At 44.2% G+C, this 27887-nt stretch overlaps 2 protein-coding genes across 4 annotated transcripts; one reads left to right on the forward strand and one right to left on the reverse strand.

Moving 5' to 3' along the window:
• Positions 1-393: 393 nt before the first annotated feature.
• Positions 394-17669, reverse strand: tnks1bp1 (tankyrase 1 binding protein 1). Of its 2 annotated transcripts, XM_086117362.1 has the most exons (11): positions 17476-17669; positions 17147-17195; positions 13612-14427; positions 9800-12677; positions 3169-3281; positions 2682-2781; positions 2132-2276; positions 1880-1998; positions 1507-1676; positions 1322-1412; positions 394-1169 (listed from the first exon to the last, which is right to left on the reverse strand). In XM_086117362.1, the coding sequence occupies exons 3-10, from the start codon at positions 14415-14417 to the stop codon at positions 1340-1342; spliced, it is 4404 nt and encodes a 1467-aa protein (XP_085973488.1). In that variant the 5' UTR covers positions 14418-14427; positions 17147-17195; positions 17476-17669; the 3' UTR covers positions 394-1169; positions 1322-1339. The 2 variants fall into 2 exon arrangements, with proteins under 2 accessions (XP_085973488.1, XP_085973487.1); XM_086117361.1 differs by lacking the exon at positions 17147-17195.
• A 2644-nt stretch (positions 17670-20313) lies between these two features.
• Positions 20314-26611, forward strand: LOC147201599 (protein unc-119 homolog B-like). Of its 2 annotated transcripts, XM_086118825.1 has the most exons (5): positions 20314-20627; positions 21039-21152; positions 21334-21433; positions 21506-21678; positions 23655-26611. In XM_086118825.1, the coding sequence occupies exons 1-5, from the start codon at positions 20414-20416 to the stop codon at positions 23765-23767; spliced, it is 714 nt and encodes a 237-aa protein (XP_085974951.1). In that variant the 5' UTR covers positions 20314-20413; the 3' UTR covers positions 23768-26611. The 2 variants fall into 2 exon arrangements, with proteins under 2 accessions (XP_085974951.1, XP_085974952.1); XM_086118826.1 differs by lacking the exon at positions 21039-21152.
• The last annotated feature ends 1276 nt before the right edge of the window (positions 26612-27887 follow it).

Consider the following 27887-nt stretch of genomic DNA (forward strand, 5'->3'; position numbering starts at 1 on the left):
TTTATGGTTTATTTCTGGCCACAGCAGCAAAAAGCCTGTTGATGCAGCAAGTCTGTCGCACCCATTGTGTCCGTCACACTGCTTCTCAATGGGCTTGCCCTCTGTCCCTGGCGAATGCGGCCCAGCTCGGCCCGTGCTGCCATCCTGACCATGATCATATAGTGGGCACTTGCTCTGCCAGCAAGCCAAGAGAATCAGCTGAGATCAGATCTGTCTCACTCAGCAATCTGGACCACACCCAGCTACCTTGCTCTCCACCTGGCTGCTCCATGGCTGGTTCTTCAGCTTGCACGCTAACCCTCCTCTTACGACGCCAACTTCTGTCACAAGTGTTCATTTAATCAGCTGAATCATCATGTGCGGGTTTTGCCACAAATAACAACTTACACTCGATGACATTTCATAGAAAAGCTTTTTAATAAATTGCAACAAAATGTAAATAAATGACTGGCGGTTATTGTTTTTTCATTAGAAAACAAAGGCACATAAAAAAAGAAAAAAAATCTAAATTCGATAAACATATTCACACGGTGCGGTAGCATAAAAGCCTTCCTCTTCAGCTTGCTGATGTTATCATGATGTGTTTGGATTACTTTGTTGTACTCTGAATATAAGTAAAATGATTGTCTGATCACTTATGTGTAGAGGCAAACATAGGGTGTACATAACCATATTCCTTACCGTATTTCTTAAAGTGCAAATGTTTACCATGAAAGATCAAATTATGTTCATCGAAAGACAAGGGGTGATCTGTATTGACGAGAACTTGTGAGTGACTCTGGATTTCCTGAGGCGGGCCGAATGGCATGAGTCCCGGTCAATAACAGTTGATAAACAGCAACAAAGAACAAAATAGAAAAAAATTGTCAATTTATGTCATGTTCTGCATTTCGTTGACGATCACCGGTTGACTTTGCAGCATTAGGTCAGACATGTACTTGCCATGACTATAAAATGTCACATAGCCTTGGCAAATCATTTCCAGGACTAATCGTTTGCAACGACTGAAAATATTCCGTTTCAAAAAGGCCTGCGTTCCGTTTTGCATATTTCAGATCTGGCTCAAATGTACAAATAAGGCACTCAAGTGCCAAATATAGACCTCGGTGAGGTGTCTCTCAGCACAAACATCTGACATGGATGGATTCTGCCCTTTAGCACGGTGGTTCCTGTGGGGAACACAGTCCAGAGAAGACATCAAATGACTAACATTCACATACATTTCTTTTTAAACACGGAGAACACACAGCAAAGGTGACAAATTTCTGATGAATGAACAACATATTTTCATCTTTTTTTTTTTTCGACTCATAGTCCTGACCTGCCACCTGCCGCTCTGCTACCATTCCCCTTCATGTTGACTGATACGCTTTTTAGACTTCAGCTCTGTCAGCCAAGCTGGAGAGACCGCACTGAGAGACACACATAAAGATTTTGTGGAGGGGGGGGGGGGGACTAGAACTCTTATTTACCCAGCATTTATCTTTTGTTTTATGCTACTCTTACCCTCCATCTGTGGCGCCTATGGGTGGAAGTACTCGTGCGGCTCCGGCAAGCTGGGCAGCAGAGCGAGGAAGGCGGGGCAGTGGGGAAGGAGGTGGCACCACTTCATCATTTGGACTTTCCTTGTTGTCTTCAGTCTCCTCTCGCCCTTCTGCTCTCTTTTTCATCTGAGCCTAAAGTAGTGTGTTTAGTTCAGTATCATCACACAGTGATAACTACACCAGAGCATACAATATTTGGTATGAGCGTCAGGAAACATTAACTCCCCCCCCCCCCAGTTAGTAATTACTCTATAAACAAATACAGTGCAGCTCAGCCTCTGGCTGATGCAAAATCCTAAAAGACAAACATCTGAATGAGCTCTCCTTGAACTTACAATGAGGGTTAATGGGCTGACGCCAGGAAACACGGGGACCTTTCGGGGGGCAGAAGGAGAAGGGGCGAGCCTCAATTTTGGCTGTTCCTCCTCTGAGTCAGACTCCCTTTGCCCTCCATCTGAAATCAGCAGAAAGTTGATCCATTAGGATGTGATGCTAGCGACCCAATTTAAAACAAACATCCAAGCTATATATATATATATATATATACATATATATATATATATATGGAAAATGAGATTAAGGATGACCTGTGGAGTCACAAGACCTCCAGTCCGGAGTTTCTATCGTAGATGGTTGCGAACGGCTGGAACGTGATGGGCGTGATCGGATGCGCTGCTTGCCCAAGTCCGCCCTGGATCTCTGTGCCTTGGTGTTGAGGAGGGGGGTGGAGCTCTGTGCGATGGGATTTAGAATTTTGCATCAATCAATACGAACTGTATAGAGTGGACCATCTGAAGGCGAATGGACCTAAAGTTTTACAGTTTGAATACCGAACTTTGTTTTTGAAAAAATGCAGGGGATGAGGATTACTTCTGAACATACAATTGTTTTTGGATCTTGAGACTGAAAAAATCATGGTCATAGCTACACCTTGAAGAGGATTATTTCAATTTCCAATATGTACAGGGAAAACTTTTCCATTACCTCAACAAATCGGATTGATCCGTGTCCTGGTTTGAACTTAATGGTTCAACGGTACAATGTGTGAATATGCAAAGTGGTACACTCAAAGGTTATGTCTTTGTGTAAATCAGATTCTTGAATGGTCTAAGGTGTGTAAACAGAGTCATCACGAACCTCAGGGAAAGGAGATGGCGCCAGTTCAGTTGCATCAAGATCGTCAGAGACCTCAGCAAATGGATCAGTCAAAGACCTCGGACTTGGTTGAAAAGCAGTCCTTGGAAATCAGCCCGAAAAAAACATAAGCAAGGCTCCAACTGAAAAAGCTCAAGTTATTGTTGCAACGCAGTCACATTGTTGTGAATTTTCCGGTCCAAACTCTTCTCAATTTCTTACAAATTGAAACCACTAGAGGGCATTGAGAGCTCAAATGTACAGGGAGTCATTTTTGAGCTTCAACAGCCACAGCTCAACTTTGAGTTAAACTTTTCCAACACACAACCCAAGGGCTAAATATTGGGACTTCAATGACACTGTGTATGTGATCAAAAAGGTAATTCTGCTCCCTGCTCAGCCTCCAACAATGTAAATTACTTCAAATGAGTAGAGGTGTTTATTCCATTCATACTAAGTTCCATTGTACCAGTCAACATGTAAATCCTACCTGTCAGTTTTAGACCTCCACTCATAGGCTGCATGCTGCCTCTCTGACTCCAAGTCAATCAAAGCATCCATTTCTTCACCATGTCTACGTGTACGGTAACTGCTGTCGGGATCCTGAGGGACACAAAAAAAAAAAAAGTTGTGATATTTTTGCACAGTTACCTCACCTGTACTCATCACGTTAGGATGACATAATGGAGAACTGAAGGAGAAAATCAACTGTGCGCGGAGCAAAGATCACAAACTACATAGGGAGACAGGGGCGAGGAGCAACCAAGCAAGCGTCTTTTAATGAGCTGCTTGAAGAGGCTAGGCTGTGGTCACTCTCACACCATGATCATGTGTTTGCAGACGGTAGCGCGCACAAACACAGACTGACACACAATGATATAGAAACCCATATCCTAAAGTTCCAAATTGCTGTCACACCCACATGCTGGAATGTATGTGGACACATGCACATTCCAAATAAAAGCAATCTGTCACCAGGGGCATCCCAGTGTCTGATACCGTCACTTAGATACAGAGGGAAAACTCCGCCGAGCCTCCGTATGATTTTACGTGCTTAAACCGGTGTCCATTTATTGCAAAATTTCTACAATCTTGAAGCAATATAGCAAAAACGAACTAAATACAATGTATAAAATGCATTGGTGAGCTCCCCTCGAGCATAATGGTCAAGTAAGGAACAAAATGCCACCGTAATAGAATGAGGCTATAATTCTTGTGAGAAGTAGCATTATGTAGAAGTGACAGATGATCATTCCTGGTCCAAATGTATACCAGAGATGATTTATGGGAACCTGTCCGAAATATGTATGGCCTATGTGGATGGCATCCTATTTTAATTTATTTCTTCGGCAAAAGGAACACAAAAGCATCAAACTGCACATGAATATACCGCTCTTAAGAATGCCATTGAGTCATGAGATGTTACCAAATAAACCAAAGGGTGTGTCAAAGCACTTGCCAAATGTGAGCATAGCAAAATGCAATGCAAAAGTATCCTCTCATTTTAACGTTAGAGATCTGACAATGCTTCCTCGTGCCAGATAAGAACATTGAAAGATTTTAGATTAATATGCCAGCTAGCATTTTAACCATGAAAGATACAAATAGGCCTGATGTTAGCATACTAGCTGTTCGCATGGTAGCATTTTAACTTTCCACATTTTAAGCTTATGAAATCTGCTAAAATTACAAGACGTATTGTGACAGCACAACAAATCGGTGGTGTTGTGTCTAACATTTCAAATGAGCCCAGCCAAAACCTTGCAAGATGGCAGGAACCACAGAGAAACATGAGCGACAGAGCAAAGGATGAATGCATGGAGACTGAAAAAATACATTCGTGGACAATTTAAACTGGTAACCCGTTTTTTTTAAGGTCATGGAAAGCGAGGATGTATGGCCACCCCAAATATTTACATGGTTACAAAGTCAGAAACCCAGTCAAGATGCTAAAGCATATTCAGCCAAAGTAGGATGAAACTCTTTGCCACATTGTTATTGTCCGCTGCCCTATCAATGACACACGACACCACAGAGAGGGAAAAGGCATGCGTGGAACTGATAAAACACCACATTTGGAAGACCTTATCGGGTAACCATGTTTTTTCCTGAAACAGGCTGACCACTAAGCTCCATCCAGTATTTTTACATGTGTACTGTATGCATTTGTCTGGGGGAATCCCTCATAAAAGAATTAGGGCTTGGGTCAGGTACAATCAATAAGATAAGAAAACCTTTATTAGTCTCGCAATGGAGAAATTTACGATTCACAGCAGCAAAGTTATGAAAGGAAGAAGTAGATAAGAACCATTATTTGAAACAAACTCACTCATTCATATCCACAAATTCACATGTGTACATATTGACCGATGACGAAATGATCCTTTCCAGATCGTCACTAAAAGCAATGGGATCTTGTTCATGTGACGTTCATTCATACATATTAATCGAGATAGTGTGGGATTTTTTTCGTCAGTTTTTTTTGTACACCAAAATAGGACTTTTTCTAAAATGATTATTAGAAAGAAAAAAAACCCCGCCAACAACAACTAAATCCTTGGTGGCCCAAGACTTATGGTGCTGTATGCTGGGTTACAAGAGCGGCTCTTACAGTGCAGGTTTCAGTGGATCTCTTTTGCACAGTTTGTCGACTTCTGATGGAAAAGTGACGCATTGATCTCCTGCTATGGTGGGCAAAGCTGCGGAGAGGCAAAACGGCTTTCTGTAATCTCCCATTGCCGTTTCCACCTTTGTTTTCTTCGTTGTCCTTGTCCTCCTCTGCAGTGCTCCAGACAAGCGCAAGAGCCCCCTGAAAGGAGCGTCGTACACCGCCCACCCAGCCTGCCACATGAAGCTGGGCAGCTGACAGTTTTCCTCCAAAGTACTGCATGGTTGGAGAGCTCATATAAATACCACGGCGACTGGGGTCTCCACAGAAAATTCATAAAATTGTCATGGATTAAGCACCATTCCTTTTCATATTTTGATTTCAGTTCATGGCCCCGACCTGAAACCAGCTATTTGTTGTCATTCAAGGCAGCAAAAGACAACAGGAGCCTTCAGAGATTCACTGCAGTCGCATTGTAAACAGCCATCACAAGAAACCCATCAAGTGTACCTCATTGTACAAGAATAATCTGTGTCAGTTGTTGAGTCTTCTTCAGAGACAGGCAGTTTCATTTCCATTTTGTGCTGTATCCTTTTGGGAGAAAACAAAAAACAAAACAAGACGTCCAAAGGCAGGGTCCGGGTCAAATTAAGCGCTGATCTTGTAAGATCTATGCTTTGCAAAAGAAAATCCAAAAAGTAATGGACGTGTCCTCGACTGGGTCATGATGTAGTTAACTGATTCGAAGCAGGCCTTGTCTGAGGGCGGCATTCCTAGCCAGGAATCCTCTTGGAATGTCGGAGCAAATGTGAGCTCCAGATTGGTCAAAGGACATGCAAACCTTCTTGTCCACAGTTAAGCCCGGCCTCTTTGGTGTGCTGTGAAGTGGGGCGGTAGACAGGCTCAAAGCAGAGTCTTAGACAGCATGTAAGATTGACCATGTTTGGTCACCGTGACACACAAGCCTTTCAGTCAGATCCAAATGAGGATGTGGTGATCACACATACTGGCCGATGTATCCTGTCTGTCTTGCACTTTGCTCAGTATAGTCCGGAAAAATGTACAGTACTCAGTCGACTGTGCACGTTGTGTTTGCCCATTGACACATTTGACCTGCTCAAGCTTTTCTCGGTTTAGTTCATTAATTACATAACCCAGATGCAGTCTTCAAAAGGCAAGACATTCTTAATTGCGTTACAATTAAAATTATGTCAGGGTTCTAGACAGCAAAAGCACCAGTGGGAAGTTTTAACTTTGGGATCAGCACTGCCCCCTGGTGGAGCAAGCATGGTTGGGGGTCAATTCATGTTCCTCAAGCTATCCTCTATTACGAACGCTAACTTTCACACATGCACACACCAATGAGCTGCTGCTGCCAATGCAAGGCACTGCTGGGCCTACTGGGAGCAAATTAGGGCTCAGTTGCCTTGCCCAAAGACACACAAAATCACACAAAATCAGTTTACCCACCCCTGATCGATAGAGTTATGTAATGTAACGAAGGTAATTTGATTTACCATGTAATGTCTTGTAATGTAACATTGCGCTAATTGTTTTTTATTCTGTATTTATTTCTTTTTTAACCTGGACTCTTTTCTCTTTAAGAGAGTTTAACATGCGCAGGGCCATCTGATAATAGCTCACCACATGTAGGTTAGGGCTTGTTTGCTAAAGCATGCAAACAGGCAAAAAGATTGAGGGAGTATCACAATGACGCACGCACTGAGTACAGACTGTCTAACCACAGAGATCAGTGCAACAGAGCCCACAGTTTTCTCTGCAAAAAAATAAAAAATAATGATGCATGTTCAAACAGGCAGGTGATCTGATCTGCCTCTGCTTGCTTTGCACTCTCAAAAGATCTTTCTTTGCGATGAATAATATGCCGATTTTTTTTTTTAATCTCGTGCAGGCTTAAAGGCTTGTGTTTAATGAGAGGTATGTGCTTGCGTATAGCCTGAACACACACCGTGTGTAAACATATGTCGCTGTTGTACATAACAAAAAGGATTTGCGGTGAAAACTTCCAAAAAGGGAAAACTTGGATGTAATTCAGCGGAGCGCAAAACTACACTGCGAAGTGAAGAAGAAGAGAAAAAAAAAGTACAATTCTGTACATGTAATAAATTACAGTATCTTTGTGTTTGTTTGTCCAAATGTTTTATAGTGAGCAACAATTTACGCAATCAGCAGTGTCTGGACTGACAAGAACAAGGCAGGAGATGGCTACAAGCCAGTTAAATCCTACTCTGGCATAAAATATCATTTCAGTATATCGCAAGCCAACACAAGTCTGACTCCAAAGTAATGAGTGAACAGTTCTATTTTGACAAATAGAAAACAAAACATTCCTCCATCCACTTTGTTATCCACATTTGCACCAAAATGTTATCACGCGCGCCACCAGCTCCACATGAAAATCGGTTATAATCCTGCCAATTTGCAAGCATCAATCAAAACAATGGTTAAAATGGTCGCAGGCGGCTTCTCTCATTTACTGTGTTATTCATTGGCAGCCTGGACACGGAAGGGTGAACATCTGTGCTGCAGGGATTCGGAGAGTCGCCAGTAACGCCGTAAAAAGTCTCTAAATGTTGTTGCTTGTTGCCTTTTTGAATTATTATTCTTTTTTTTTTAAGGTTAACTCAATAGATGGGTTAGGAAAAAAATTGCGATATATCGCGCAAAGACACGAAGTGGGGAACATTGAAAAGCCACATCATCGGATCCCAACTCCACCTCAAGTCATCATGGTAACAGAAGCCACACTCAGCAGTTGACTGACTGATCCGACCCCACAAATCGTGTAATGTGAACCAGAGTTCGATCAGGAGATACAAAGTGGACATTATCTGTTGTGTATTTTGCCGTAAGAATGTCAGAGATATTTTATAAAGGAAGACACCTAGGAACTGCTTTAAATAATGGGTGGGGTGGGGTGGGGGTGGGGGTTAATTTATCCTTTAAGCAGCAACTTCAGGGCTTCTCCTACAGATGGGAGAAGTACAATACGTTTACGCTATTGCGGTAACGACAAACAGACAGCAGTTTATTGACATCGTCAATGTTAACAATGCGGCCGACACAACATGAGATGTGTGCTGGTCCACCAATATTGGTGACTACAAATTCGATAGTGTGGGTTTACCACCAAAATGACAGTGATGGCTTTCCCTTTCCTAAAAGATCATCCATCCATCCATCCATCCATTTTCCGAACCGCTTGATCCTCACTAGGGTCGCGGGGGGTGCTGGAGCCTATCCCAGCCATCTCCGGGCAGTAGGCGGGGGACACCCTGAATCAGTTGCCAGCCAATCGCAGGGCACACAGAGACGAACAACCATCCACACCCACACTCACACCTAGGGACAATTTAGAGCGTCCAATCAATAAAAGATCATCTAATCCAAAAAAAACAAAGTCTATTTTAAAAGGAAAACAGATTATTGCTTTCAATATTTCAATTCAATTTTCAATTAAAGCTTTCCCCAAATAGGGCGCAACAACTAAAAAATAAATAAAAGTTCCAACACCAATTCCTCAAGACGTCTCAGTCTCAACCTCACAGATGCAGACCATAACGTTACAGCGAACAGAGCGGAGCGTAACAAAGGTTATGAATGTCATTTGAGAAGCAGCAACGGATTGACACAAGTCAGAAGTTCATAATTCTTTTACCGCTTGAGCTATACAGGTATCACATTTCAAAGCAATGCCAGCAGAGACTGACCGCTCATCCATCATCATAATCGTCGTTATCGACTATCGTGACGCAAGTCAAGTCGATTCATGGCTGGCGTAGTTTTATTAGTCACGATCACTCACACCCACACAAAGTACAGCGGTGTTCTTTTTAGGGCATGGCGTAACCAGGTGAAGCGAGAATAACAAGATTTTTTTTTTCATGTGTCGGACAGCGAGCTGCAGAGTCAATGGTAAAATATCACTTACACAATGTCTGTTAAATGACTTTTGTGGTTTTGCCCAATTTCCACTTTTAAAGCCTGGGTTTCCACTACAACATATAAAGTATAAAAAGTCTATGCACCACCCCAAATGGCAGGTTTTTGTGCACAACTAATGAGAAAATCAATTTGAAACATTTTCCCCTTGAAACGTGACCTAAAACCCGTTAGGGAAAACAATCCAGAAGGAAGACTTCACCAATCCCATTTCAAATCTGTTGAAGGGATGTCAGCACACACTGAGGACCATTTGAAGTGCCTTTTGATTAACCCCAAATAAAGTTGATGTGTTATTGGGAAATTAATTTCTTAACTCATTCACTCCCAAAGACGTTTTTAAACGTCTTTTCAGACTCGGTCCAGAATTGGCTAGTACTGAAGGAGTTAATGATGTATTAATATCATTAAAAAAAAAAAAAGAGTCATACTTCAATACAAGACGCAGAATGGGCGTTTACTGAATCCTGGTCTACGTTTGGGCTCATGTTCAATTATAATCATGGCTTGTAGAGATCCATAAAAAGAGTTCAAAGCAATGTGAATTTACCTCATGCTTGTAATATTTGCCTCCTTTTGCCAACTCGATCTGTGGAGACTCCTGCGGCTCCTGCTCTTGAGACTCCTCCTCTTGCTCTCGGTGGTCCTCCTCGCTGTCCGGGCGCACGAAGGTTGATTTCGGCTCAAAGGCCCCTTCCGTCTGCACTCTCTCTCGAGCGCCAACATCCGGAGCCCCCCGAGCGTCTTCCCTTGCGTCCCGTGCGGTTGCCTCCACATTTTTCTGCGACCCCCATCGGGTCGGCTTCACCGAAAAGTCATCAAAATGACCGACATCCGCCAGAGGCTTGGGCTCGCTGACCGAGAAGTTGTCATAAACGACGCCGGTTTCCGCGTAAGGTTTGTATGGCGTTTGAGGAAAATCGTTTGCATCAAAGGCGATGAAATTTGGCTCCGTCTTTTCGCCGAAGTCCCTTTGCGCCTCCCCCCTCCGTCTCTCCATCTCCCCCTTTTGTTGTTGCATTTTCATCTCCATCTTGCGTCTGGTCCTGGACTCCTCCTCCTTGAGCGCTTGCGCCACCCGAGATTCCTGTTTTCTCTGCTCCCTTTCCTCCTGTCTCTGTCTCTCCTCTTCTTTGATCATGAGCCGGAGTCTTTCCATTTCGGCCCTCCTGCTCTCCTCTTCCTCCAGTTTTTCCCTCTCCAGTTTTTCCCTCTCCAAGTCCTCCCGTCTCTGCCTCTCGTTTTGTTCGATCTTCAGCCTGAGTCTCTCGATCTCGTCCCTCCTCTGCTCCTCTTCCTCCATTCTTTCCCTCTCAAATTCAATCCGCCTCTGTCTCTCCTCTTCTGCCATTGCCAGTCTCACTCGTTCAATCTCCTCCCTCCTTCTCTCCTCCGCCCTGAGCTTTTCCCTCTCCCATTCCTCCCTTCTCAGCCTCTCCTCTTCTTCCATGCTGACTCTCAATCTTTCAATCTCCTCCCTCCTTTTCTCTTCCTCCCTTAGCCTTTCCCTCTCCAATTCCTCCCTTCTCCGTCTCTCGTCTTCTTCCCTCTTCAGCCTCAACCTTTCGATCTCTTCCCTCCTTCTCTCCTCTTCTCTCAGCCTTTCCTTCTCCAACTCCTCCCTTCTCTGCTTCTCCTCTTCCAACTTTTTCACTCTCATTCTTTCAATCTCCACTCTCCTTCTCTCCTCTTCCCGGAGCTTTTCCCTCTCCAATTCCTCTCTCCTGTGTCTTTCTTCTTCTTCCCTCATCAGCCTCAACCTTTCTTTCTCCTCTCTCCTTCTTTCCTCTTCCCGCAGTCGAGCCCTCTCCAATTCCTCTCTTCTCAGTCTCTCCTCTTCTTCCCTCCTTAGCCTCAATTTTTCTATCTCTTCCCTTCTTCTCTCCTCTTCCTTCATTCGTTCCCTCTCCAATTCCTCCATTCTCCGTCTCTCCTCTTCTTCCCTCTTCAGCCTCAACCTTTCGATCTCTTCCCTCCTTCTCTCCTCTTCTCTGAGCCTTTCTTTTGCCAATTCCTCCTTTCTTTGCCTCTCCTCTTCCAATTTCTTGAGTCGTATTCTTTCTCTCTCCTCCCTCCTTCTCTCCTCTTCCATCAATCTTTCCCTCTCCAATTCCTCTCTTCTGTGTCTTTCTTCTTCTTCTCTCTCCTGCCTCAATCTTTCTATCTCTTGCCTTCTTCTCTCCTCTTCCATCAATCTTTCCCTCTCCAATTCCTCTCTTCTGTGTCTTTCTTCTTCTTCTCTCTCCTGCCTCAATCTTTCTATCTCTTGCCTTCTTCTCTCCTCTTCCATCAATCTTTCCCTCTCCAATTCTTCCCTTCTTTGCCTCTCCTCTTCTTCCTTCTTCAGCCTCAATCTCGCCTTCTCCTCTTCCCTGATTTTTTCCTGCTCCAATTCCTCCCTTCTTTGCCTCTCCTCTTGTTCCCTCTTCAGCCTCATTCTGTCTCTCTCCTCCCTTCTCCGCTCCTCTTCTCTTCGCTTTTCTTTCTCTTCTTCCTCTCTTTCCTGTCTCTCCGCTTCTTCCCTCTGTAGCCTCAGTCTTTCTTTCTCTTCCCTCCTTCTCTCCTCTTCTCTCAGCCTCTCTTTCTCTAGTTCCTCCCTTCTCCGCTTCTCCTCTTCCAGCTTCTTCACTTTCATCCTTTCCAACTCCTCCGCCCTCCTTTCTCTCTCCAGGGCTTCTCTTCTCTGCTTCTCCTCCTCCCTTTTCAGCCTCAACCTTTCTTTCTGCTCCTCCTCCTCCTCCCGCTTTCGCTCCTCTTCTTCTCTCAACAATTCCTCCCTTCTCTGCTTCTCTTCTTGCCTTAATCGTTCTTTCTCCTCCTCTCTTTTGATCTCCTCTTTCTTCAGCCTCTCTTTCTCCAAATCCTCCCTTCTTTGCCTCTCATCTTCTTTTTTCTTCAGCCTTAGTCTTTCTTTTTCGGCCTCCACTCTGCTCTCCTTTTCTCTCATATGATTGGCTTCTTCTTTCTTCCTCTTGTTCTCCTCCTCCTCTTTTCGATTCTTCTCCTCCTGTAAACTCCAGCTTTGCTTTTTTCTTTCCTCAGCTTTTAGCCTTTTCTCCGATTCCAATTGTTTTATTTGTTCCACCTCACTGATGTCCTCGTCCTTGCTATTGAGAGCTGCTTGTTCCTTTGATTTGCTTTCCGCTTTCGATCCCGTGGCAAGAGGGGCTTCACCGTCGTCGCTCTCAACCGCAGCGAATTGAGCAGAGCGGCGTTTGGCAGCGTCTCGGCTTTTATCCATTTCAGGAGAGGAGGCATCGTCGGCATCGTCGTCTTCTGCTAATGACTTGCGCTCCAACTCCTCTGATGTGTGCAGTTGTTCCGTCTGAGGTTTTTCAGTCGTGTCGGACAACGATGTGGTCTCCGCTTCGGAAACAGCTGGCAATTTCTGAGTCTTCTCTATCGTTGGCATGGTTGATGGCACTGAGCTGGGGAGAAAAATTAGAGTGATTCAATTGAAAAGCAAACGCTCATGTTAGCTTTCAGAAAGTTAGCCACAGTTTTCGACAGTTTGTGACATGGGGCCGTCATGGAGCTTGAAAAATGACCAGCTCCGTAAGCGAAAACAAAAATCACAATTAGATCTTTTCCTGATATCATTCAGCCCTCTCGGAGGCTATTTTTTATTCCGGCGCTCGTCGTGTACATGCCTTTCAAATATGCAATACTGATTTTAATACAGTACACAGTTTTTAACGGTCATTTCTTCTCTATTGAATCCAACTTAGAAGTGAAAACAGGAAGCACTGTAACCTTAGAGTTCATGAGAGCAACCAGCTAGACACTATTACCCCCCCCCCCCCCCCAGCATCAACGAGGTAAGTCTAGATAAACTTTTCAAACAACTTAAGTTTAATCAAGGGATGCACTATCCATCCATCCATTTTCCGATCCGCTTTATCCTCACAAGGGTCGCGGGGCATGCTGGAGCCTATCCTAGCAGTCTTCGGGCAGTAGGCGGGGGACACCCTGAACCGGTTGCCAGCCAGTCGCAGGGCACATCGAGACCAACAACCATTCGCGCTCACAACCACACCGAGGGACAATTTAGAGTGTTCAATCAACCTGCCGTGCATGTTTTTGGAATGTGGGAGGAAACCGGAGTACCCGGAGAAAACCCACGCAGGCACGGGGAGAGCATGCAAACTCCACACAGGAAGGCCGGAGCCGGGATCGAACCTTCGATCTCTGCCTGCGCTGTGAAGTCGACGTGCTAACCACTCGACCACTGGGATGCACTAATACGACTTTAGTGGAAGTACAAGTACCCTGTGACATCGTACAATCAAAGATTGGACCTTCATGATTAAATTTGTGATTGCCGAGAATGATGACAACACAGCATAAAGAAGGCGTACTGACCTGGTCTCCTGAGTCCAGTTTTTGATTCGCTCCTTGACACCAGCCGTTTCATTGACAAACTCAGGCTGCACTCTCTTCACAGATACCTCCGGCTTTGACGCAGAGTCAAATAGAAGACTGATCCGGCGTTTGATGCTGCCACCTCCGCTGCTTTCTTCCACCACTTTGGCCTCATCACTTTCTGGGGCGGATGACTCTGGCATGGTCGGCTTAGGCTGGTTTGCATTTTCTTTTCCTTTGTTTACAGATAGAGATCTGCTGCGGTCAATGGGTCGAGGCGCACCACCAGAGTTAAACTTGGAGGTTAGCTCCATGGACAAGCGCTTCCTGGTTCCGCCCCACTGAAATGTTTCATTGGTTTTTGATGAGTCATTGTCCGGTGATTCGTCAGGCTTTTGGATCGTGGTCGCCGGAGATTTGTCTTCACTCTTTTCAACATCATTCGATTTTGTGTTAGTTATCACCTGAGTCTCTGCCTTGTGGTTCGTTTTGGCAACTTCTTTCTCGACTGCAACAGGTTTGGTTTCAGCTTTGATTTGTTTTTTGGGATCCTTTGTATTGACAGTCGTGGACTTTTGCTGAGGTGGTTTTGTGGACTGTTTGGTCAAGGGTTTAGGGGGAGTTTTACCCACAGTTTTTTCAGCCTTGTCCTTGGAGGACACATTAACAGCCTGAGGAGCATTTATAGAGCGAATGGTGTTTTTCTGTGTAGAGAAAGGCTTGGGAGCAAGTCGAGGCTTGGGGGGGAGCGATGGCTTGGATTTTGTGACATCTATCACCTGCGGGGAGTCAACTGTGCTCTGCATCGTTGGGTTTCTAAAATGAGAGAAAGTGAAAAAGAGGAGTTTAAAAAAAAACAACAACTGGAAAACACCAATGTAGGCATGGAGAAAACGGCCCCATAACTCAAACAATCATTACAACACCATTAAGCCATCCACCTTGGATTGCTTCATTTTTTTTCATTTCGCTTTACCCTTTGACATTATTAATTATTATCATAATTGCATGTAAATTAAAGGGGAGAACTGATCTGCCTATTGCGAGGTCCACAAACTCCAGACTGGACCAACTGTGCCTATGCCATTTACAGCCAGGTATGGCAACCATTTTGCCTTAATTGCTTCAAGACATGCTTTATCAAGAACCAGTTCAACAGAAGCCACAGAATTCTTAATGATCACTTAATAAATCATTACATGCATCGGTAACGTAAACGATTGGGCAAACTCTTACAATGTTACAAAACTGAACTTTGCCAGTCACCCACGGATCTCACCGCTCGCCCTCTCATTTATTTTCTCATTGAGAATCTAATACAGGGGTGTGTCCAACCAAAGGAGTGAGGGCTGTTGAAGACACACACTGAACTTGTTTGACTATATGTGTGTGTATGTGAGTGAAAATGATGTACATGTGTGCAATTGTTCCTGAAAACACCAAGTAAGCTGCAGCTGGTGTTGACTGCTGCGTCCACGTCCGGCCTTGCTCTCGTTTTGTCTTATTACCTTATCTCTTTCCAACCACATTCTTGGAAAGGTGGTTGTGTCCACTAAATCTCACACAGTGCACTAGGCATTCGTTAAGTATGAGCATATATTTATGAAGAGCATAAGCATTCTTCATTGCAAGCATAATCAATTCATCATTATTAATATGCAAGTGTATGATTATTAAACTGAAATACATAAGTATTCCGACAACACCATAATTTCCATTTGGATATTTTGAATAAATATGTCAGGTATAATCATCATAAATCATAGTCATAAATCCATCACTTTTTTGTACTGCCGACCGTCACTACAGTTGAGGGTGAGCTGGTGCGCCTCCCAACTGACTTTAGGGGAAAGGTGAGGGATAGTCTGACTCTGGACTGGTCACTGCCCGAACGCAGCTAAAGTAACTCAAATGTTGGAAATACGACATGCCCTTCGGTCACAAGCCCGTTGCAGGATGGATGTATATTTGTTGACGTTGTGAGGTTGTATGTTATTACAGAACATGTACTTGGTCAAATAAAGTTGAAACCCATGATTTCAAGCAACAAGCAGAGTATCAGAAAGTCGGCCAATTTAAGTAAGGACTTACAAAGTAATGCAACAATAGTCTTTAGATATTTGTCTGAGATTAGTGAACCCAGCAACTTCCAATGTCGTTTACGGTGTAGCATACAATAAATAGCTGTCCAAACTGGCGGCTAACAGGCACATATGCGGGGTCAATTAGATCAGGAAGTCATTATAAGAGCTTCTACAGACTTGGCAGACAGTACTTCCTGGCTGATTTCCTCTGCAGCCCATTTAGGGAGCACACTAGCCATCAAATGAGCCATCTACTGGTTGCTGCCAAGCAGTGACATCTATTGAGGCCTCCATTGTTTCAAGATGTTAAAATTACGATCACACTTTCATGAAAAGCCATTTGAACATGCATTCGATATCCCGGATATCTAGCTTAAGGTCCATATATTAGTATGCTCTTTGCCCTCACGAGTTCAATTCAGCACATAAGTAGAATGACTGCAGCATGGTCAAACAACCGTCTCGTCTCTAGCTGTGGTGTTGCACACTACGAGTACAACGTGCTAACTGCAAGAAGTTAACTAGAATAATTTTATAATTTCACTTGTAGTAGCACGCAGTTTAAAAAAAAAAGAGCACTTTTTTTTTTACACAGTGCATAGTTTTGCCTCACTAGGACCATAAATAATTGTCCTACTACTAATATGCCAAAATTGTCCTACAGGTGTGCAGAAATGTCAATGACATTTGAGGGAACAAAAACCTACCGAGTTAGAAACAATTGTTCTCTGAGTGACTTGTTTTGGGGTGAGAACAAAGAGCAGACAAGTACATGCCTTAGGCAGGAATTAAAGGTATCAACTCAAAGTGAAATCACCTCTCCATACACTTTTCCACATTGAACATTTTGCAAACGAATCGGTTTGGTCTGAGATCCACATGTCGATAGTGGTTTGAGGATCGGCTACTGAACAGCCACGGGAGCATTTTTGGCCAATAGCAGGGACTCTCACAAGAGTGACGGTGTGTTTACACGGAGTGTAAAGTGGCGTTTCCAAATGTGTCACTACAAATTCCCCAGGCATTGTTTGCAGCATCTGGTTTGACCTGTCAGTCTTTTGGAACCGACTGGTCTCTCAGATCCCCACCCATAAGGTGAATTAATGTGTCAGCCTCGTGAACACAAAATCACAAATGTAGAGCTTTGTTTGATTTCAAATATCACTGTTCGCGTCTATTTTTATTTACATGGGGGGGGGGGGGGGGGTAGTCGCGTCTTCCCCCCCCCCCAGACTTGGAGCGTGGCGCATAATGAGCGATCACATGAAAGGCTGCCACCTTTTTTAAATAACATCTCCTCCTCGCAGGTGATCACGGAAACAAACTTGTGCCTGTGCACTTGATAGATCATCAATATATTCGGTGTATGTAGTCACGCTTAACCGTGGAACGGGGAAATCGTTCTGCTTCGTCATGTTTGTTTGGCTGCCCACCTTTTACGCGCTGCTCACCTGCTTTCGTCGAGTGATGCAGCGCCTTCAGAAGCCCACAAAGACGCCACTTGAAATAACAATACAATATAAAAGCCGTTAGACCCGAGCTGTTTTATGAGCGTCTTAATAAGTAACGGATAGACACGTCAACGGTCAACCCTCGGTCACTGAACTGGAGAAACTCATTAAAAGTGTGGAACTTTTGCAAGTAAATCAACCAGAACGATCGGCCAACGCGTTGAAGGCATGCAAATTTCCACACGGTTCAACAATTACAGCACAAATATAAAAGGCGTGCGTGGCGTGCACCTGCTCCGTATAGATGTAAAATAACGTGTTTGATTTACCTTTTGGAGTTCACGCAGTCATACAGATCGGGAAGAAGGAAGGAAGTGGGAGGAAGTTATGAACGGAAAATATAAATAACTTTGCGTTATCCTCCACCGTCTCGCCTGCTTCTCGCTGTTTTTTCCTCATTCCCACGAAGGAGGCGTCACAATGTGTGGACGCCTCTGAAAACACTCCCTGCCCTCCTCCACACTCCTCCTCAGCTCGACCAAACACACAGTTTTAGAGGTTAAGTTACACATGTTGATAGAGGGGAAAATACAGACCGGGCCTTCAAAATAAAATCAAGAGCGATCTCAACGCAAAGATCCAAGGCATTTCCCCGTTTGCATAAAATACCTAATTCTCTCAAATATTGTCCACAAAGATGTTCAAATCCGTGTAAATCTAGTGAGCACTTCTCCACTGCCTTCCACGTCATCGGTACAACATCAGAGATCCTGAGTCGACAGCACGAATCTTTGCAGTTGTACCTTGGGCTAACCACAATAAAAAGCCACTCGAAAAGATGCCCTGTTTTACTGTCTTCAATGGCTGTGTACAGATGCTCGATCAGGTGTCACCAAATGGTGCCAGGGGGCACCAGGTAGCCCCTTAGGACCACTTGAGAAGCCCGTGGGACAATTCTAATGATAGCTCATCAGTGACATGTGTCTTCGTGTAAGTGCTGTTGCCAGATGAGACCAAGCTTAAATTATCAAAGTGTTTCTCTGTGTTTGGATGACAAAAAAATAAATACATCAGAGTGAGAACGCAATTCGCACTATCAAGAGGTAGGAACATACAATAATGTTGTGGAGCTGTCGTGCCTTATTTCCTCAACAAGTGCACTGAAGATGGGCTGTGGATTGAATGCCAAGGCACCAAAGGAGTGACTCTAGAAGAATCGTATTAAGGTCAAGGTGTGGCCTAGTTGGTTTCCAGACCTCAACCCGACAGAGAACCTGTGAAAGGAGCTAAAGCTTTGCCTTTGCAAGCAGTGGCAAGAAACGTGAAGGATTTAGAAAGTTTCTCTCGAGACAAATGGAACAAAATACCTCCTGACGTACGCAAACATCATCAATGGTTTCTTCGCCAAGTACTATTTTACTTGTTGACCAATGAGGCATTTCACTCAATAAAATACATCTCACACCCTTTTTATTGTGTTTTGACACATTTTTGACTGATACTCTTTATCATAATTGGCACGGTGGTCAACTGCGTGCACGTTCTCCTAACTGTGCAGAGGTGCAAGGTTTGATTCTGGCTCCGGCCTTCGTGTGTGGACTTTGCATGTTCTTCCCATGCCTGTGTGGGTTTTCTCCGGGTACTCTGGTTTCCTCCCACATCCAAAAAACATGCACGGCAGGTTAATGAAACCCTCAAAATTGTTCCTAGGTGTGATTGTTAGTGTGAGTGGTTGTTTGTCTATGTGTGCCCTGCAATTGGCTGGCAACCAGTTCAGGGTGTAGCTCGCCTACTGCCTGAACACAGCTGGCATAGTCTTCGGCACGCCCGCGACTCTCATGAGGATAATCGGATGAGAAAATGGATGGATGGATTAAATTAGAACCGAAGTGTATTGTCGCCGATTAGCCCAGAAACACTAGAAATATCTACCATGTTATGGTGTATATGGTGATATTTTTACAGACAGAAGTCAGGGAACATTTTACTTTGAATATTCTTACTAGCTGTTTCCTTTTGCCGCTCACATAAACTTGACGACTCTGCCTTGTGGACCTGATAAACAGGTTTTTGCTGAAGGTACGCTGCTATTGAGGAGAAAAGGAAATACGTAGATCCATGCAGCTCACTGTGCGTCACTGGGACTGTCCAGGTGACCTGGACTATCTCAACGATCAAAAAGGCCTCATTTGCATAGCACATGGGTGCTCCACAAAGTTCATTTGCCTGTTGTACTTAGAAAAGCATTAAAAACACAAATGAAAATGAAACGTCCGCTGAGATGGTTGAGGAATATTTGTACATACATTAATCAAATTGTACCATTTGATTCATTTGAGACAATCTGAAGGATTTGGCATGAAAAGTTGACAGTTTAATTTTCTTTTAAAATTAATACATTTTATACCTGCGGACGAGGGGTTAGAACGCCCTCTCGGTACTGAGGATGGGGTCGGAATCCAAGCTTTGGCCGCCTTGTGTAGAGTTTTTACATGATCACTTTCTTTGTTTCAGACATTAGAGTACCTCAGCATTAATTCACATACTCCAAGACTTAAAACTAATTGTAGATATACAAATTAATAACTGTTCATCTTTGGTAAGCAATTCCTGTAATTGTGTTGGATGTTTAATCTTTGAGAATTCAGCTCAGTGAGCAACTGCAACTGAAGGTTGAGTACACCTTTTCTATTTTTATTCTTGTGTGACAGTTGAGAATATAACAAGGTTATTTAAAGGGGAAGTCAAGTCAAAAATGTTCACTAGTCTAAAACGATTAATATCGAGTTTGTGGAATATGACTTAAGCAGCCACGTCCACCTTTTTTTAATCCATCTCAGGGGGTGGCCATTTCGTCACTTGCTGTTGGCTGAAAATGTCATGAGCGTGCCTAAGGGCTCAGCTTGTAAATGTCACATGACCAAACCCACAAAACAGGTGAGCTTTGACGGTTGTTACCTGAGCACTTAAATCAGTCGTGAAACTCAAATATTATAACCGAAAGTTTATGAAAACAATTTGCAATTAGCGCACTACAGTACTTCTGCTTATAAGACAATGTAAGAGTGTTCATTGCCCCCTAGCGGACATTTGAAGAACTTCTGCACCGGCCCCACGCTTTGGCGTTGTCTGGGCAACAGTACAGCATGCGCAGACAAAAGCAAGAGTTTGGTCCTTCCTTCCACATTCGCAATCGACCCCGCTATCTTTATTTAGCATTGAAATAGCACGTTTTTATCAGACAAGGTTCTACGAGGGAAGTCAAAGATGAGCGACGCGCCGGTGGCTGACAAAAGTTCCGGCTGCGGCCACGGCTCCGCGGCCCCCCCACGAGAACGCAAGCCGAGCGGAGGGGTTGTCAAGCGGCTCAAGTCGCTGAGGAACCAGGTGGACAGCAGGCCCGTCACCGAGGAGGACCTGCGGGCGCAGAACGGAGCCGTCACGCCGGAGGATATCCTCGGACTGCGGCTGCCCACACGAGGTTTGACTCCCTGCAGAGCCTCTTGGAATTGGCCCTTTTATCGACCCCCTTACTGACAATGCATGGGGACATAAATAACCTCTTAACAGCCTGCAGAATACACGGCGTGAACAATTAAAGTCCAATTGCAGTCAGAGTTATTGGATAGCGTTTGCCATTGAAAACCCTGTTCAAATTTAAGCATGAAATGAAATGGGAGCTGCAGGCTACAATATTTTCTGTCTCTCCCCACTAGTGGGTGGCCGTGCCATTAGAGCATTAATTTCAAATCCTTGATATCCATCAAGGTGCTAGAAAGAACACTCTTGTCCTCTTTTCGCTCGTTCGGCAATTCAGCGTGCACTAGAAGAACGACTATACCGCATGACGGTTTGACGTCCTAACAGGCAAAACTGTCTGTTATCATCGCAGGCTACCTGTGTAAACCCGAGGACAATATTTATAACATCGACTTTGTACGCTTCAAGATCAGAGACCTGGAGACAGGCACTGTTCTGTTTGAGATCGCCAAACCTCCACACTCAGGTACCCATCGCTTGCGCACACTGTGCGTCATGGTCTCAGCTTTAACTTAATCGTCAGTGATGATTACAAAGCAACATACACTCAGCGAACTGAAACTACGCCCCAGGGTCGTGTATGTCAAGGGGGTTTGGAGGTTGATGTCAGATGAAATAAAAACATCTCCCTTTGCTATGGCTTGTAGAGGAGGACAATGAAAATGGAGCGAGCGATGCAAGCGCGGGGCGGTTTGCACGCTACCGGTTCACCAGGGCCTTTCTGCGCCTGATGACCGTGGGAGCCACGTGAGTGACTGAGTTATCAACCTCCTGCACAAACCCCGTGACTTCAGTCTGTGATCTTCTCCGTCTTACCAGAGTGGAATTCACCGTCGGGAACCGACCTCTTAACAACTTCCGAATGATTGAGCGGCACTATTTCCGAGATCGCCTACTGAAAAGCTTCGACTTTGACTTTGGCTTCTGCATCCCAAATAGCCGGAATACTTGTGAGCACATCTACGAGTTCCCTCAGCTGTCCGAGAGCTTGGGTAAGTTGCACTGCTGCCATGGACCAGTGGCGGTGTAGTGGTTCACATAAATAGATCGGTGTTTCCATTGTTGTCATGTTTTACATGACACAAAAGTCACAGCATAGCACCGAACAATAATGTCACCCAAAGTAGAGATGCGCCCACACAGTGTGAAACGTGGGCCCGTTTAGTTGAGCACAAGGCTATTTTTCTGTTGTATGAGTGTCAACAGGTGGATACACAGGCGCATTGTACCTTCTGCAATCGAGTGGACAAGTATACTGATGTCGCTAGCGTAGACCAATTAAGTGAAATTGGATAATATCCCGCAGCGCGGTTGGGGAAAGACTTCACAAAGAACATTTGTCAAGCTAACATGAGATCACGTCTCACTCAAAAGACCATTCGCAGTCTCCCTGGGATTGACCGACAACTAATTCAGGGCATAGTCTGTCTTTTGCTTTGGGAACTTAAAACCCTGCTCTGACTTGGGTTTCCACCGTGGGGTGTGTCGTTGTGATGGAGATAAGTGCGTCAGCTGACAAGGTGACATCATCGGGACATGACAGCGTTTGCGTAACCCACCAGTGAATCCAACAATGGATGAGAACTGTGACAAAGCAAACAATACAGGACATCCACCATTTTTTTGGGGTGGGGGGGGGGGTGGGGACAAGCTTTGTTTGAGGATCCCTTTGTCTTTTTATCATTCCGTTACCATTGTGACAATTCTCCAAAACAAATGACTCACTGCATGCCACTGGAGGATGGTACAGTACAGATCGGTTGGTTATCTACGCCTTGCGGCCACTTTGTGGTGTGGTTTGCTTCGGTTCTTTTTTTCAGCGTCCTTTGTTGGGGTAAGAAGTGGCATGCAGAGCGCAGCTGATGCTGGGGTGAGCACCTGGAAATGATGGCCGCTGAAGATGATTGTCAACTGGGAGAAGGAACATGGGTGAAGAGAGGAGTATTGCTGATGGGAGATTTTGAACCTTACCGTCGATATATAGCTGCTTTCTGTTCGGCTGGGTGCATCCTTCTTCAATACGGATGCTTTAGAAAATTTATGGTCGGGGGTGTGGACTGAAGATTGAGCCATTTGCTGTCGATTTACATCCTCACCTTTCTGTCCAACACGTCCAGGGGTGTGTGGCTTGGGGTTATTGTGGCCACCCCCCCCCAACCCCTTTCCACGCCCCTTAGTTGAGTTGCCGGCTACATGCATGCGTGTGACAATGAAATTTGAATTGTTTGTTTGCTTGATTGGCAATTCACTAAGTCATGCTGGCCTGATTTAATTTGACATTGATTTTTCTGCTGCCGCAACAATCTCATCTACGATCTCCAGCTTGATCTCCATTTAACTGATATCAACTATAGCATGGCCAAAGGAACAGAACTGTCAATTTGCCTCCGAAACGGAACCTTTGTATCTATTTGCACTTTACTGGCCCTTGATATTAGTACAGTTACAATGGGGTGTTGTACATTAGTGCAAATTGTACCCTGAGGGGAAGAAATAGACACCACCTCTACCCTATTTCTTTCTATCGCTGTGTTTGAAAAAAATAAAACACTATACCTGCATATGGATCTCTAAACAAGCAAACAAAAAAGGGAACTCAACAGCTTGTAATTTTCAGAAGACACACGAGCCACTTAACTGAAAGGACGTTTTTTTCCAGTGTAGCTTCCCGGAGGAATGGATCTGTGAAGTGGAGGGAAGATCAGAGCGATCAATAACCTCTCCAACACGTCATGCACATTTGAGCATTGTTCAACACCCGCCTGAGGGGAATTTAAAGCCTCATTTTAGTTGTTCACATGAAACCATGACTGCTCCTCCTCTTGTATTTCATGGAAATTTCCTCAGGAATAAGAAAGGACCTCATAGTCATCTAAAAACTGGCATTCCAAATGTATCACCGATCATACCTTCAACTTTTGTGATGTAGGGATGGCTAACTTGCTTGTGTTGTCTTTTGTTGCTTCAGTTCATCAGATGGTGGACTCTCCCTACGAGACCCGCTCCGACAGCTTTTATTTTGTGGAGAACAGACTGGTCATGCACAACAAGGCTGACTATGCATATAACGGAGGGCAGTGAATAGCTGCAAGCATGTAACACTCATGAACGGCAACACATTTATGCACAGGTAAAACGCAAATGCATGCATGTACTTGGCCATGCAGGTGTATCTCAATGAATCAAGAATATTGTGGAAAACTTCATTTAATTCAGTGACATATTTCATGATTTATTTTTTATACAATAATTTGAATTAACAACTCAAGCAATTAGAATATTACAGAAAGCATATGTATAATTTTTAAAATATGTACAAATTAGGTAGGAAAAGTATTTCCCCATGTGCCGGTATATGACTGAAGCTACAGAATAAAGAGTTTTTCAATTGAAGTAATGAATTTTTTTTTAAAAAACTCTTCGATGGTATTCAAAATTATTGAGATGCACTTGTATTAAAAATAATAATAATAATAATATTGAGTATGTATTGCAATCTTACTTTGCCCGGTGACTGCTGTGACCAAATAGGCTTTGCTGTGGTGGTCTCAAATATGGTAGGCCTCATTTTTTTTTTTTTTAAAGATGTCCTTTCAATCAAACATGCAGCGACACCCACATAAACACACAAAACAATTTATTCAAGCCCCGAGTGTCACAGTGTGTTCTCAGTGTTTGTCAGAAGCAGCTGCTCTTCTGAGCTACCGCCCCCACAATTCACTCCAGACAATACCAAGGGAAAAATAGAAGCTCAATCTACAAAAACACTCCTGTCAAACACACATGGTCAGTCTTGCGACCCCCCTGGCCACAACCTATCGTGCTTTAACACCCTCGCATGAAAACACAGACAGACAATCATGCTGTAAGAGTTCATTCAGTCAGTGTTATGTTCTTCTACTTTTTACTCACCGTCTAAAACGAAACAAATGACCTTAAAATAAGACATTTCAAGTACCGTATGAAATAGTCAAATATTTTCGTATTGAGTGTCTGAGCCCTTGGTTGAAAGTGAAGGATATGTTCCCCATCACATTCAAGATTAATAAGATTTTGGAAATCAAACTGAAATCTGAGTGCTTTTCAGGAAAGCTTGTGTTGGTGTTCATATTAGTGACCTTGATTGAATATGATGAAATAAATGAACATTTGGAGATTAAAGAGTACAAGAGCCTCGGTTATTTCAATGTGGTGGGCAGAAAAAGGGCAGCACAGCGCGTTTAGGGGTTAGCACTTCAGGAGTAGGCTTTCCTGTGTGGAATTTACATTTTCTCCACGTGCTTGCGTGGGATTTCTCCACGCACCCGAACTTCCTCCAGCATTAAAAAAAAAACACGGATATTCGGTTGATTAAATACTTTAAAAGCCTAATCGATGTGAAGTGAACATGAATAATGCTTTGTCTGTCCTGAGATTGCCAAGGCTAACTTTGTTGTGCTGATGGGAAAGTAAATTCCTGTATTTGCCACCAGGGGGAGTATTGTTCCAAGTCTACATGAGCACTTTTGGTTTCAGTTCCGTTTCTTGCTCGGCTGTTAAAAAACAAAAAATAACCACGGTGATAAGTTTCTAGAAATATAACTCGACCAGCTAACGTTGAGACCTTTGTGTACATTTTGCCTGAGTGGTTTTATAGAAGGCACATCAGATATTTTTTAAAACGACTTTTGTCGTGGAATTGTAATTCTTTCTCACACTGTTTTCTTGCAACTGTGTTCATCCGTCTCATGCAGCCTCTCTCAATTTCCGTGAATCTTTCCAGCACTCATGGCCGAAATCCCATGGTCCCTTTCTGTCTTTCTTCCTACACCTGTGCGACTCTCCCGTTCTGTTTTCCCCCTTTTCTGTCGGGCTCTCTCACCTGGTAACCAGACCTCCGGAGAGCGGGGTTGAGTTTCCACTTTCCCAGAGATGAGGACAATCTGAGCCACACAAAGATCCACAATGGACCCCCTCTGCGCTCTCCTCCCTACACACACACTGTGAAATACATTTCACTCACTGCATGACAAAGCTCCCTTTCCTGTCCACTCCTTCATTCAATTTAGTCTCTCATTTTTCATTTTTTTCTCAACTCTTTTCTTTTTATCTCACATGCTAGTTAGGCATCCACATAGGGTCTCATCATACCACAAGCCTTACTATAGAACCGAGGCCCTTCTGTAATCACTCATGCGGAATGAAATCAGACAACGAGGAGTCCATAAAGGATACACTATAATGATTATCATGATTGAGTTGATTGTAGTATGTGTATGTGGCCCATCTTGCTTCCAGTACACCCCGTTTGGCTTTGCTATGTTCTGCGCCGATCCCACAGGCTGATTGGCTGAACACGCTAACGTTGCTACTCAAGCCAATTGCTCCTGGCCAGGTAGTGGACAGAGAACAGTAGAAAAAAAAAGACAATCAAACTGCCTGAAAACGCTGAGTCGGACTGCAAGCGGCAGCCATTTGTCCTTGGGGAACCCTTCCATGGATTTGTATTTGATGTCATAATTCAGCATGAGACCCTTCAAATAAAGCATGACGAGGTAGACTGTGAAGGCCCAATGTGTCAGTTGCCAATTAGCCCACAAAGAAGGGCACCATTACTGTGTGATCTCATAAATCAATAACCACAGCTTTTCATCAGGCTCGCTGGAGGCCTGCACAAAGTGCAGCACGCAAGTAAAACAGCTGCGCTCGACCGGACCACGTGTTGTGTTTGATATCAATCTCACAAAAACATCATGTCAGTGGGTGTAAAATTAGCATGCAAACACAAGCGCTGCCACATGTATTTATTGCACTTTCCAACTTCCCAGGGATGATTTATATGTTCCCAAGCCTTCGTGGAACAGCAGTCAGTGGTGGGTCGGCGCGCGGAAGCAACTGAACAAGTGGGAAAAAATCAGTTGCACTCCCACTCCTCCCACGACACACACACACACACACACACACACACACACACACACACACACACACACACACACACACACACACACACACACACCTTCTCATGTATGCTGATGAGTGATTCACACACTATAGTGATTAGGAGCGAGAAGCTCTGGTCTGTTGAAGCTTCCTTGAAACACACGCGAATCTGCACTCAAGCAGGGGGACATAGAGAGAGGGAGGGTGCAGTAGTTTCCTATAAATAGCAGCACGGAATGGCGATGAGAGGTCCGGTGAAAGAAAAAAGAATAGAGGGGGGAGTGGAAAAAGGATTAAAAGAGATGCAGGGACACACTGCACTTTCACTTGCGCGTGTGTTTGGAAGGTTCTTTGGAGAGAGGTACGTATCATGCCACCGATGAGCCTCCTTGCCCTGAGAGAAATCATCTTTCCGTACACACTTCCTCTTCCTCTCATTGCGCTCCTTTTTGCAAGGTGCTGCTGTGACAGCCACTGCGCGTTAACACAACATTGCCTGCATCTTCCGATAAAGAGATAATGAATCACCGCAGGCTGGTAGCACAATGCTCTCCAACATCGTGACTCCATCTGTCTGTGTCATGATGTCATTTCCAGCAACTGCTTTAGGTGACATCACCTCCACCCCGAAATTAAAAGGGGGTTTAGGGCAGAAGGAAACACGGAGGGGTTGTATAACTGAATAAATAACATCCAAGATCAAGAAGCTTACACATAGCTCATTGTGTTACAAAAGTGCCCTCCTGAAGGTTTATTTGAAAAGAAAAATGGTGAGACACCAACCTCATTTCTAAATAACACAGCCACAACAATAACAATCATCTTTTTGCGATAATCAACAATCCAAATTTTCCACAGCGCGGTCACGGGTGACAGGCTTATGGATAATTTAAATCTTTCATGTAGCTCACGTGGATGTTTTTGGAATGTGGAAGGAAAACAAGAGAAAAAACATCAAGCATGCCATGTGGATAACGCGTGCAAACTCCACACAGGAAGGCTGGAGCCGAGATTTCAACCACCTCTAACCACTAGCGCACCGTGCTGCCCAAGGGGTGCTGGAGCCTATCCCAGCCGAATCTGGGTGAAGGGCAGACTACATTCTGCTCTGTATCAAATTTTGCTACATCTATCAGATTTCTTTTATGATTTGCCCTTATTGTCAATGACCAGCACAACACTCATCGTTGAAGAATGTCAGCAACTTATTGATCCTCTCATCGCCTTGACACTCCTCGTTCTTGGACAAGGCGGCAAGGAGTGGAGAAGCGAAATCTTAATT

The sequence above is a fragment of the Hippocampus guttulatus genome, chromosome 8, assembly GCF_054856545.1.
Source record: "Hippocampus guttulatus isolate MCC_2025c chromosome 8, RoL_Hgut_1.0, whole genome shotgun sequence".
NCBI classification, from domain to species: domain Eukaryota; kingdom Metazoa; phylum Chordata; class Actinopteri; order Syngnathiformes; family Syngnathidae; genus Hippocampus; species Hippocampus guttulatus.

What these genes read in the sequence shown, in the direction of transcription:
- tnks1bp1 (XM_086117361.1), bottom strand. Translation starts at nt 14,417, where the DNA reads ATGCAGAGCACAGTTGACTCCCCGCAGGTGATAGATGTCACAAAATCC. An exon ending in AACTGGACTCAGGAGACCAG is followed by an intron (nt 12,678 to 13,611) that starts GTCAGTACGCCT and finishes TTTTCTCCCCAG; the next exon opens with CTCAGTGCCATCAACCATGC. An exon ending in CGCCATCTCCTTTCCCTGAG is followed by an intron (nt 2,277 to 2,681) that starts GTTCGTGATGAC and finishes CCCATCGCACAG; the next exon opens with AGCTCCACCCCCCTCCTCAA.
- LOC147201599 (XM_086118825.1), top strand. Translation starts at nt 20,414, where the DNA reads ATGAGCGACGCGCCGGTGGCTGACAAAAGTTCCGGCTGCGGCCACGGC. An exon ending in ACTGCGGCTGCCCACACGAG is followed by an intron (nt 20,628 to 21,038) that starts GTTTGACTCCCT and finishes TTATCATCGCAG; the next exon opens with GCTACCTGTGTAAACCCGAG. An exon ending in CTGATGACCGTGGGAGCCAC is followed by an intron (nt 21,434 to 21,505) that starts GTGAGTGACTGA and finishes CCGTCTTACCAG; the next exon opens with AGTGGAATTCACCGTCGGGA.